This window comes from Phyllostomus hastatus, unplaced genomic scaffold (assembly GCF_019186645.2).
Source record: "Phyllostomus hastatus isolate PE091 unplaced genomic scaffold, TTU_PhHast_1.1 phas_contig_16, whole genome shotgun sequence".
Classification (NCBI taxonomy): Eukaryota; Metazoa; Chordata; class Mammalia; order Chiroptera; family Phyllostomidae; genus Phyllostomus; species Phyllostomus hastatus.
Window position 1 is genome coordinate 13,047,257 of NW_025333643.1, and position 13,270 is coordinate 13,060,526.

The 13,270-nt window shown below is 39.2% G+C and overlaps 1 protein-coding gene across 4 annotated transcripts in view; it reads right to left on the minus strand.

Moving 5' to 3' along the window:
* Positions 1 to 13,270, minus strand: part of ERC2 (ELKS/RAB6-interacting/CAST family member 2) — a 943,617-nt gene that overhangs the window by 552,212 nt on the left and 378,135 nt on the right. For all 4 annotated transcript variants that reach the window (XR_006784938.1, XR_006784937.1, XR_006784936.1 and 1 more), the window contains one exon: positions 10,055 to 10,222. Coding sequence is in view for 1 of the 4 variants with exons in the window: in XM_045832534.1 (XP_045688490.1) it covers positions 10,055 to 10,222 (168 nt within the window). In the remaining 3 variants the exon portion in view is untranslated. The remainder of the gene's footprint in view (positions 1 to 10,054; positions 10,223 to 13,270) is intronic.

Here is a 13,270-nt window from a genome sequence, read left to right on the forward strand (position 1 = left end):
CTCCCAGCCTTAGAGGGAAGTTTGTTAGAGAAACCCACATGGTCCCAGAACATACAGAAACCCACCCACATGAGAATCAGCACCAGACAGGCCCAATTTGATTGTGGGTAGTGGGGGAAGTGACTGAAAACCAACAGAGAGCAGAGCAAGTGGCACTGTTCCCTCTTGAACCCTTCCCCCACATACAGCATCACAACATAGCAATGTAAGTAGCACTGCCCTGGTGAAAACCTAAGTCTCTACCCCTTACTACGTAACAGATGCACCAAGTCAAAAAAAAATCGCTCAAATGAGAGAACTGATTGAAGCTCCAGAAAAAAATACAAGTAAGCGATGAAGAGATAGCCAAGCTATCAGATGCACACTTCAAAACACAGGCAATCAGGATGCTCACAGAATTGGTTGAGTATGGTAGCAAATTAGAGGAAAAATGAAGGCTATGAAAAGTGAAATAAAGGAAAGTGTACAGGGAATCAACAATGATGGGAAGGAAACTGGGACTCAGATCAATGGTTTGGAGCAGAAGAAGGAAGAAACAACCAAACAGAAAAGAATGAAGAAACAAGAATTCAAAAAAATGAGGAGAGGCTTAGGAGCCTCCAGGACATCTTTAAATGTTCCAACATCCAAGTCATAGGGGTGCCAGAAGGAGAAGAGGAAGAACAACAAATTGAAAACTTATTTGAACAAATAATGAAGAACTTCCTTGATCTGGCAAAGGAAATAGACTCCCAGGAAGTCCAGGAAGCTCAGAGAGTCCCAAAGAAGTTGGACCCAAGGAGAAACACACCAAGGCACATCACAATTACATTACCCAAGATTAAAGATAAGGAGAGAATATTAAAGCAGCAAGAGAAAAGGAGACAGTTACCTACAAAGGAATTCCCATAAGACTATCAGCTGATTTCTCAAAAGAAACCTTGCAGGCAAGAAGGGGCCAGAAAGAACTATTCAAAGTCATGAAAGGCAAGGACATACATTCAAGATTGCTCTCTCCAGTAAAGCTTTCATTTAGAATGGAAAGGCAGATAAAGTGCTTCTCAGATAAGGTCAAGTTAAAGGAGTTCATTATCACCCAGCTCTTATTATATGAAATGTTAAAAGGACTTATCTAAGAAAAAGAAGATCAAAACTATGAACAGTAAAATAACAACAAACTCTTAGCTATTAACAACTGAACCTAAAAACAAACTAAGCAAACAACTAGAACAGGAACAGAATCACAGAAATGGTGATCACATGGAGGGTTATCAGTAGGGGAAGTGGGAGGGGGAGATAGGCAGAAAAGGTACAGAGAATAAGTAGCATGAGTTGTAGGTAAAAAATAGACAAGGGGAATTTAAGGATAATGTAGGAAATGTAGAAGCCAAGGAACTTATATTTACAACCTATGGATATGAACTAAAGGGCGGAAATGTGGGTAGGAGGGGGTATGCAGGGTGGAAGGGAATAAAGGAAGGGAAATGGGACAACTGTGATAGCATAATCAATAAAATACATTAAAATAGTTTTTTTAAAAAGACAATGCATTAAATGATGCCAGAGCAAAGACCCATCTGCTTAGACTGGTGACCTACTGCTACCTAGAATACATATAGATAATTTATTAAATGAGACAGTAAGTTACTTTTTTCTTATATTTTTCTAGAATGAAGAAACAATATTCAAAAGATATTGAGTGGAGTAAAAATAACCTCTTCAACAAATGGTGTTGGGCGATCTGGACAACTATATGCAAAAAAAAAAAAAAAAAAAAGGAAAGAAACTCGACCACCAATTTACACCATACACAAAAATAAATTCAAGATGGATAAAAGATTTAAATATAAGTCATGACACCATATAAGTCCTAGAGGAGAACATAGGCAGGGAAATCTCAGATATTCCACACAGCAATATTTTCACCATATGTCCCCTACAGCAAGGGGCATAAAGGAAAGAATAAACAAATGGGATCTCATCAAAATAAAAAGCTTCTGTATGACTAAAGAAAACATCAGTAAAATGAAAAGGAAACCAACCTTATGGGGAAATATATTTGCCAATGATACCTTGGGAAAGAGTCTGATCTCCAAAATATACAAAGAACTCACATGACTCCACACCAGGAATGCAAACAATCCAATTAAAAAATGGCCAAAGGACCTGAACAGACACTTCTCCAAGAAGGACATAAGAGGACCCAGAGATATATGAAAGGATGCTCAACATCACTAGCCATCAGAGAGATGCCAATTATTAAAACCACAATGAGATACCACTTCACACCCATCAGAATGGCTATCATAAACACCAACAAACAAGTGCTGACAAGATTGTAGAGAAAAGGGAACCCTAGTGTACTGTTGGTGGGGATGAAGACTGGTGCAGCCACTGTGGAAAACAGTATGGAATTTCCTCAGAAAACTAAAAATGAAACTGCCTTCTGACCTGGCAATTTCACTGCTGGGATTATACCCTAAGAATACTGAAGCAGCAATATTCAAAAAAAGAAAAAAAACAGGAAAATTACAAACACTAATCTAGACAATCCTTTTTTTAGCTACAAATATTTAAGCAACACATTGGTTAAATCTACATTCAGTCCACACTAAACATACAATGTTACCATATTCTGAGTGACTAGATAAAATATATAAAATTATATATTCAATGTGAATATAGGAATCTGATTTTCAGCCCAAAAGGCTGCTATAATAAATTGCCTTTTGAGGGGGGTCAGAAAAAAATTAGTTTAAAAAATCACTTTTCCAAGTGACTAGAATGCTGGCATTTAGCCAAAGAAATTTAAAACTGGGCAATGCCAGCTGCATGACCCATCTCTGTTTTAAGTCAGATGCTTTATTTATATGTTCCCTATACTATAGCTGACCAGTATCCCATCCAAGTTAGTTGATATGATTAGTGTGGTCAGATCAGTTTTAATAATTGTAATAATTTGAATAGTTCAAGTGTGCTATATATATACTCTTAGTAAGTATATATAGTGAAAATATAAAATAGAAAGTAATAGTTCAAACATTATAAACACTCATACACACATACACATACATAAGATGTTCACCTCTATAAACTGCCTATAATTATGCCAGAGAGAAAGTGTAGCTAAAAATGTTAATCATATCAGCTGAGACAATATCCAGAGGGGAGAGACATTTCTCTCCCCTCTGGATATTATCCAGAGTATAAAATTATTTTAAGAAATACTATCTAAAGGCAGGGAGCTGTAAGAACCAAGATGAGTAGGGTAGTCCATACATAACAGGATAGACAAGGGTTTGGTCTGGATAATTACTTGTTTGGCAGGGGTGGAGGGCAGGGGGCAAAGGTGTCTCTTTGGTACATTGTAGGATGTTTAGCAGCACCCCTGGGTAGAAATTCCCCAGCTGTGACAATTCAAACTATCTCCAGACATTGTCAAATATTCCTGGAACAGAGGTAGTGGGTTGTAAAGTGTCCCTGGTTGAGAACCACTGCCTTAGAGGCATGACCTCCTTGGTTGTGCTCAATCCTGAGATGCTATCCCAGTTCCTGCCTTCAGAGGCAGTGGGTAGGCAGTTCGTCTACACCAAGGTTAGACATCAGGCCACCAGCCCCCTGCAAAGTGGGGCAGCTTCCCAGATGAGGTGAGGAGTTTCCCAAATTGTGAGTTCATCTGTGAATAGTCCAGGAAAGCTACTTAGATTTCTCAAATTATCTTTTGAGGCCTCAGTCCTTTAAGCCAACAATCAAAACAAACTGAAACAACTATGACAGCAAAAATGGTGTAATCCTTTGAAAATGAGGCAGCAAAACATTCAAATGGCTTAGAATAGTACAGGCACAATCTTGGGGGGGAAAATAAACAGAAACTAAAGGTCACCATGATCTTTATTTTTTCTAAATATGGCTTTATACATATATACACAAATATATGTATGTATTCAGACCCAACATTGTATTTTACTAATTATATTGCTTTTCTATTTTTTGTCAGATTATTTAGTAACGGCATCTCTGTTTGTTTGGTATTAAAAATAAGCAGCCTTTAGATCAACCTCAGGTATGTTGCTCAAATTACAATTTAGTTAATCTCTAAAAGTTAATGATCCCACTTGTCTCTTGAGGGAGGCAGGATCACAAAGCAGAAAAAGACCAGAATTGTGTGGTAATTAAGAAGAGCTCCATCCAGGGTCATCCCTGCCCTGTGACTTGGGGCAAGTTACTCTCTAAATCACAGCCTCCAATTTTTAACATATATTTTATTGATTATGCTATTACAGTTGTTCCATTTTTTTCTCCCCTTTATTCCCCTCTGCCCTGCACACCCCCCTTCTACCAGCATCCCCCTTACCTTAGTTTATGGGTCATACATATAAGTTACATGGCTTCTCCATTTACCCTAGCCCATGGGTCATACATATAAGTCACTTGGCTTCTCCATTTCGTACACTATTAATAACTTCCTCCTGTCTATTTTGTACCTGTCATTTGTGCTTCTTATTCCCTGTACCTTTTCTGTAATCCTCCCTACAAAGGAGTTCCCATAAGACTATCAGCTGATTTTTCAAAAGAAACCTTGCAGGCAAGAAGGGGCTGCAAAGAAGTATTCAAAGTCATGAAAGGCAAGGACCTACATCCAAGAGTACCCTTTCTATCCAGAAAGCTACCATTTAGAACGGAAGGGCAGATAAAGTGCTTCCCAGATAAGATAAAGTTAAAGGAGTTCATTATTACCAAGCTCTTATTATATGAAATGTTAAAGGGACTTATCTAAGAAAAAGAAGATCAAAAACATGAACAGCAAAATAACAACAAACTCACAACTATCAGTACAGCCTCCAATTTTAAAAGTAGAAATTATGATAGTACCTACATGTCATTAGGTTTGTTCTAAGGGCATATAACCTCAAGATGCAAAGCCCTTAGCACAGTGTCTGGTTTATACTAAGGGCTCAATCAATAGTAGATAACCATTTTACTATAAAAATTATCATTTGCATGTTCACAATTGGAAATGATCATGAATAATCAGCAATATCATTATGTCACTCTTAGAAGTGAGAAATGGAGGAGGAAGCATCCTCTTTATAGAACAAGACAGTATTCTTGATAAATGATACTTTTTTTATTAAAAAGGAAAATGAAGGAAGAATGGCCAAGGGCCCTTATTCAGGGCTTCATCCCTTTTTACCTTCCCAGTGTAATGGAACAGAAGCTGGAGGTATTATATGTGGGAAGGTCAACAGTCATTTCCTCACCCAAGTTTTATTATTCATTGGATGGTTCCCTCATGTAGTCTACACAGAATATACTGTCCTGGGAATGAGCGGATTTGACTTTCACCAGGGCAAATGATGCTTGTCACAGCCAGCAATATACTTGGGCCAAGAGTAGATCTCAAAGTGATTTCCCTTCTCCCAAGTTCTCATTCATTCAGAATTTGCTAATATAACTTATTTACCCAAAGCATATTGATTGAGGACCATCACCTGCCAAGAATTTTGCAAGGAACTGGAGGTATCTTGATGATCACAATTGGGGCACTCAAGAAACTTAGTCCTGGGAGGGAAGCCAACATTAGCTAAAGGACTGCATCATTTCAAACTGGGTCAGGAAGTGGTTCTCGAAGAGTGTGAGAGCTGTCTCAGACTGCAGTATCAGCAAAGATTTCCCTGAGTAAGTGACAGAACTGAGTGGAAAGTCCAGGTGGAAAGCTTAGAACTGCATTTCTGAGATTCCTTCTAGAAAGGGGCTGTTTAGTCCTGCCAGCAGAGATACTTGTCTCAGGACTTTGAATGTTGACCAACAGCATGATGTAAGGACAGAGAGATGAGGGTAAGAGGGCAGCCATCAGCATAGAAGACCTCTGACCACACAGTGGTTATGAGATCATGGCACTGCCTGCCTTTCCTTGGTCTCCTAGAGCTGTCCTGGTTCTTGATCGTTCCCCAGATCTGGTTCTACTAGTCAGACACTGAGGCTCTGGATATTCTTGCAATAAATTCCCTTTTGCATAAAGTAGCTAGAATTAGCTTCTGCTGTTTGCATTCATCAAGCTATTTGTTTCTGGTTATATGCCACATTGCTTTCCACCAAACACATATTTTGGATTATGCATGTCTATCTCCCCAATCAGACTGCCAGCTGCTTGAGGACTGGACAATGTCTTACTTCTCTTTGAACCTCCAGGATTCGGAGAAGTGACTGACTGACACATACAAAACACTTAGTACATGCAAAATGAATACGACTTTGCACATGTTCAAAAAATTAGGAGGTTTGCCAATAATAAATACAAAAGTTCAACTGGGTGTTTAAACACTGAGAAAGAGATTGAATCAAAAAGTCCTCTATATTTTACATCAATCTTACGCCAGTGTGGAAATTCTATGTTCTGTAGTTATCTTCTCAGATGTTACTTTTTTAATCAACTTCATGAAGAATCCAAGTAGGCTAATAACCATACTCCTGTAGTATCCTTACCTCTGAACCTTACCTATAGTCATTCAGAATTTTCCCCACCACCCTTCCAAATGGGTAGAAGAGAGCTGCTGATGTGGGCAGGTCCATAGCATCATTGCCAGGAGCCACCAACACTCACCTCTCCCTGCCCTTTGCAACCCTCAGGGCAATCCATGAAGCCCAGTAGAGAGCTACTAGATCTGGCTTCCAGAGAAATCACCATCTGTTTTTCTACCCCTAATAAATAAGGTGCCTCTGCTCTATAAATTCACAGTGCTTGTGGAACCGCAACTTAGAATGAAAATGGATATTGAATTTTGTTCAGTTTAATGGCTTTAAAAAAAATATCTTGGGTAGTAAGTTCATGCTGCAAGAATCTATAGGCTGCATAACAGAATTTTATCTGGGTCAAATAATACTACCATGTCCTAAAGCCCTGGGCATTATACACTTTCCAAATGTACAATGTCGTCAAGGTTTTATGACATTTCCTACAAAAATGACTCAATAGTCAGGTAGCACTTCATCAACTGCATTTTGAATTCAGGTATCAGAGCAGAATGCTATGCCTGCAGCAGGAAATCTGTGCTGCTCCTCTAACTTCAGTATCACAGCCACAAGGGGATATTCCACTAAACGATTTTCAGCCGTGCATATTTTTGTCCCCTAATAAAAGAATTCCATATCTTGAATTATGGAGTAAAGTCAAAAACATGGTGGTAAGACCAAAAATCCATTCTTGATGACTTCTGTTTTCCTATAAAAACTTAATCAGAGATATTCTGCCACATGGAAGGGGGAGTTCTCATTTTATTCAACTTCACTTCCTTCTTCAAGTAGTAAAATGGTTTAGAGCATCAGGCCTGTGCCTGCTGCCCAAACGTGTGGTCTGTCCATGTGGCATGTGAAGGACACAAGACTTCTGAGACTCAGGGCTCTGAAGGCAAAGCTGGCAGATAGGAGGTACAAGCCTAGCCTTGCCAGGTTAAACATGGCTATGAAAGAAGCATACCCAGTTCTACTGGCATCAAAACACAGTGCTGGTTGCCAAAGAGTCTATGAGAAAGAAATATTAAGTAATATTCCACCTCTGACATTGACATGAGTTTATTATTCTTCCACATCAACTCACTCTAGACCAAAGCTTATGCTGTTCCAATGGAGGTCTGCCCTTAAACAGCCAATTATGCTGAATTCAGTCAATACTTTAAGGAGTATTCATTCTCAAAGACAATGCGTCATCAGTGTATTAGCTTCTGCATCATTTCCACACTTTCAGTTGGTTACTGAACTCTGTGCATCACTTTAGGGATTGTTTCTCTTTGGTTACAGTTATAATAGAACCCCACCCCTTCACTATGTTGCCAGTGCCTCCCCCAATGTGTTGGTAAACATTCAGTGAAAAACACTCAAAGTGGAACAACCTCTTCAAATATACACAAAATATTCCCAAACTCATTACATACATGGTTTAAATACATGGAATTGTGACCATGTTGCCCTGAGGAACCATAATGTATAACTGCCTTTGTTCTAGGACTTGCAAACTGGTCCCCAAACCTTTGGGTCTGTCTTTGGAGAAAAGCGTAAAATTTTACAAAATATGCACATTAGCAAAAGTGGTCATTTGCCACTTAGTCATAGGAAGTGCCTTCCCAAAATCTCTACTGATATTATTTTTGCCACTTATTTCTCAAGAATGAGAGTGTTTAGTCTCACCTCCTGGCAAAACAAACAACTGTGATGTTCTTCCTTGATTCACTCCCACATGTGGTGTCATCACCATAAAACTAGAGTTCCAAAGGAAATGAGGCTTATTCTCTTAATTTGCCATAGCAATTTTACTCCATTTTCCCAAAGACAATTTAAAAAAACTTCTATCTAGATTGTATGGCCTTCGGCAGGCCTACCATAAGCCTCCATATTCCTCAGTTTCTTGGGGTTAATAATTGTACCTGCCTCACAAGGTTATGGTCAAGAGAAAGTAAATAGTGCATATGATAAGTTTAGCAGAGTATCCAGCATACAGTGCTCAACATTGGTAAGTTCAATAAATGTCAGTTTTTATCATCATTCTCTGTTTGGTATTTAAATGAAAAGACTTCTTTGCAATCCTCCATACATTTTCCAAGAACTCCCACTTAACTGGTTCTCTGTTAGTCCCACCTGCCCTAGATAGCCCCTTTGATCCAAGGGTCCTTGGTCATCTCTTCCCAGCTCTCTTCTAGTTATCTATATCAATTATCTGAAACTTCCAATGGGGGATCTAATGACCACGGCCTTATCTGCAAAGATCTTGCCAGAATTGAATTAAGAATATGATCCATCTGATCACCAGTATCCTGAGAGTGAGAATAGAAAGCCACTGGGAATGGAGACAGCTTCAACGGCATGCAACTTGTGTGGCAGCGTGGGGCCACTATTCAGAAGGGCCCCATGCTTGGTTAAATGCTCTGCTATCACCCCATCCTGAAATTCACAATAAAGTTTGAAAATGTGGCCCCACATTTTGATTTTGCACCGGGCCCCAAAAATTATGTAGCTGGTTGTGACTGAAGAGTTTTAATTAGCTTGGTTTTATGTTAAAAGGATTGCTCTAGCTTCTGTCTAGGAATAGGCTGTAGGAAAGGTACGGGTAGAAGCAGAAAAAAACAGCTAGGATGCTGTTGATATAAACAAGGTGAGAGATGATAGTGGCAAATGACACCAAAAGAAGAGGCCAGTTAGATTCCACTTGCAGCTGCAGCGCATATCACCAGCAATGTGCCTGCCCGTGGCAGTGTCCTTGCCAGCCAGCTCCTGCTGCCACCACTGGCTCCCATCCAGTTTCCATGCTGGCTGCCTATTAATCTGAGAACTCTATGCTTCACAATGCATTTTCTTAAAAGAGAAGGTGTTGGTTTCTCTTCCAGTCTACCCTTTTCCTAGGGAAAGGCAAGGGACCCTATGGTCCCACCAAAACTGTATCCAGTAGCAAATGGGAATTCTGCGCAAGAAAAGCAGGCTGCTGTCACAAAATCTGGATCCTCTACAATGGAGAAAAAAAGCTGCTGAAAGAAGGAAGGAAAGCAGGGCCTTAACCAAGTCAAACGTCTTTTGTGTTAGGTCACTGTAGTGAGAGATTACTATACATTCTCCACTGACCCCAATTAAGTAACAGATGTAAACATTACCCCTTCTAAAATCTGTATGGATTTGGCAGGATAAGACCTACTGAAGTTTCTGTAAATACAAAATGCATCTAAAGTATATTTAAGACCCACAAAATACTCTGCTCTACTCACCGTAAGAAAAAAGGAAAGATTAACTTGTTGGACTTTTTGTTTTAGACTTATGTCTAAATTTGTACAATAATCTCTATGCTTAAACTCTCAAATGAAAAATATCATCCTATTTAGTCTTCAGGTAATCAAATAGAAAATTCAACATGCCATGCTAAAAATGGCATGCTACAACCATGAGCAAGTTCAATAACAGTAAAAGTTTATATTTCTTAACCTAAAATTCTTTAAGCATAATATCTTTTTTTCAACATTCTCACAAATGTCTCAAGTAACAAAGTGTCAATGATACCAATTTCCAACCTAAAGGATTTGTGCCAGCTACTCACCTTTTTCTGAAGAACATTGATTTTTCTTTCCTTCACTTCTAACATATCCTTCATGTCACGAATCTCCCCCGCCAGTGTCCCCTTCTCTTCTGTGAGGTCCTGAAGCTGTTTTGTTTTTTTATTGAGAAAAGATTCTTTCTCTTCTAGTCGTAATCTCAGTGCATCTACCTGGAATTAAGAAGAATGAAGGAGGTACAGAGATCATCAGTGACCACCAGTCAAGCCCTGGGAGGGGCGGGCAGAGGTAAGCCTTCTGAGCACAGCAACACCACACCACTGCTCATGGGCTCTCATCGCCATGCCTTTTAACAGCCTGTATCTACATTAATGTCCCGCTGTATGTATATCTGATCAGTGGTACATTTTTAAATATAAGTTATTCATGAAATCATACATTATGAAATAGTAGTGTATCTCCACATTATGAAACCATAAGCTGGGAATCAAGGCACACTAATCCTCTGTGTCTGAGTGCCCAGGGAGGGCACAGTACTGCCCACTCTGCCGCACCCTTCAGGAACATGGAGAGCACAATGGGCTATGCCGCAGACATCTGGAAAAACCAGGTTGACATGTGGTGAAATGCTCCTACATTAGAAAAATACATGTTGCCAAGAGAAAGTAAATGGTGCTATAAAAAAATGTGGAAATGACACCCATTCCCCAGTTCTATGAAAGACTACTTTCCAAATAATAAAGAAAAAAAGATAAAACATACCAAAAAATGCCTATTTCTACCTTACCTCAAAAATTAGATTATTACAATCCCTGCTTTTCTTATGTCAGTAATAAAATGAGGAAACATAAGCTTTATTTTTTTCTGAAGACCACAAAAAATTCCATGGGTGATGTGGGGTGTTGGGGTGATAGAAAACTTTAATCCTTATACTACGTACTAGGAATCTGACAGACAGTAGCTTTATCAACAGTCAGGAAGTAGTGGTACCAGCATGTTATTTTGAGACATCAAAATAACCAGGCAAAAACAGTTAAAACCATTTGTCTTGGGGAAGAAGAAATGGTATAAGGGATAAAACAGTTGACTGCTGCATCTGATTGCAAGTTGTGCTGATTATGCTAAGAGCAAGTAAAATTTGGATGAAAACGAGGGGGGAAGGCAGAAGTTTAAAAATAGGATTCAGGAATGCTATCAGAAACCACAATAAACAGATATGTAAATACTGTGAGGACACAGAGTTAAAAGGTTTAACTTGGAACAATCAGAAGAGAACATTGGGTTTTAGGCTGGGTTCTGCTTCTATCTAGCTCTGAGGATCAGGACAAAACAACTCACTTCCCCCATACAGCCTTTTAGCTGCAGTTTCTTCCTTCAGGAAACACAGAAGCTGAAACAGAGTGCCTGACATTTTATGATTTTAAATGTATTTATTTACTTATTATTTAATTTTTAGAGAGAGGGGAAGGGAGGAAGAAAGAGAGGGAGAGAAACATCAATTGGCTGCCTTTCATAGACAACCCAGCTGGGGACTAAACCAGCAGCCCAGGCATGTGCACTGACAGGGAATCAAACCTCAAACCGGCAACCTTTTGGTTTGTGGGACAAGGCTCAACAAACTGAGCCACACTGGCTGAGGCACATTTTATGATTTTAAAGACAGGAATCAGTCTTAGGTAGAATACACCATGCAGAGATAGTGATATTAGAGATAAAAGTTACTGGGGTAGAATCTCCTTTTCTTACCCCTTTCCAAGAAAGAGGTATCAAAGTTGTGTTTCTAAAGGTCAGAGGTGATAAAGAGGTGGGTGAGTACAGTTTTCCCAGTTTCTGTCCCTGAGAGGAGAATGAACCTGGGAGGTACCATTGAAGCACAGGGTGACAACAAGTGCTTGAAGCCCAGTTAGCAGATTGACCCTGAATGCATTATGGAAGAGGATGGACATTCTGTGACTGCAGAGGGTGAGAACAGCAGATTCTTCCAACATCTGATGCCTGTGCCTCTTCTCACATAGTGACCATAGAGATCTAGGAGCTGGGAGGGTAAAGGAGATGCTCATGTTCTCGGGATCTTCACTCTCCTAAGTGAAAATTGATTCCAGCTGCACTAAAGTATAAACATGAAGATTCTCAAGTGGCCTTTGTTTAAAGTTATCTTCACCTACCAATCTGAAAATAACAGCAATACTTGTCTTGGGAGTTTCATCATATCTGGTAAAAAAAAATCTATGTATTTTTAGTTTATACATAAAGAATGGCATTTGTGGACTCCTTGTAAACTGGCTGAGCACTCCAGATTACAGGGTAGCTATAAGGGGCTACAACCTGACCAAGACTCAGTGTGAATCTGAGAAGAAACTGTGCTCCCATTAGCCTCCCACCCTTGCTATCAAAGATGGATGGTCTTTGTCTGGACTAAATACCTAATATCCAAAACTGTGATATAAATAAATTATAATATGGGAGATAGTGAGTGGTACTGAAGAGAGTTTAGAAAAAGACTCTGTTTTGATGAATAATATACTTAACATTTGTAGTACCTTCTTACCATGCATGATCTATCAGTACTCAGCTGTATCTTTCTGAGCCCGGAGACATACAAAGCAAACCTGGCTGTAAGAATATTTCTGCAGGCATACAACAGAGAGCAAGGATGGCTGTGATCAACACATTACCCCTAACACCCAACCTCTACATGGCAGGAGGGATTCTGTGCCAGCTGAGGTCTTCTGCTCAGGAGTTTATTTTCCACGCGCCCAAAAGCTTTTACTCAGCTTCAAAGGAATTTGAATCATACCCTTCAATCACCTTCACTCTATCTTTACAGCTTTGCACAGTCTCCTATAATCAAGAAACAAAGCTTAAGGGACTTTTTTTTTTACTTTGACCTGAATTGCATCCAATTCTCAACCAACATTAGCCCAGTTCATAGTAAGCAAGTATGACATCATTTCTAAAGTAAAATTTTAACTTCCAGATGGTGCAAAACCACAAGCAGGCACACAGGCCTTCCGATGTACATAAGTTTAAATACAGGGAAGATCAGGCAAGAAAGAAGATAGTCTATTAAAATTTAGAAAACATAGTTTCAAACTGGGTATCAATGAGTAGAATTAAAGTTCCCCTCACTAATATATGGACTTCAATCAACAGTGTACATCAGTTAAAAAAAGAAGAGCCTTGAAGCTTAGGTTATATTCTAACATCAGGTAGAGACATAAAAGTTAAAATGTTTGAGAATATGAAATACTTCTCTTTGT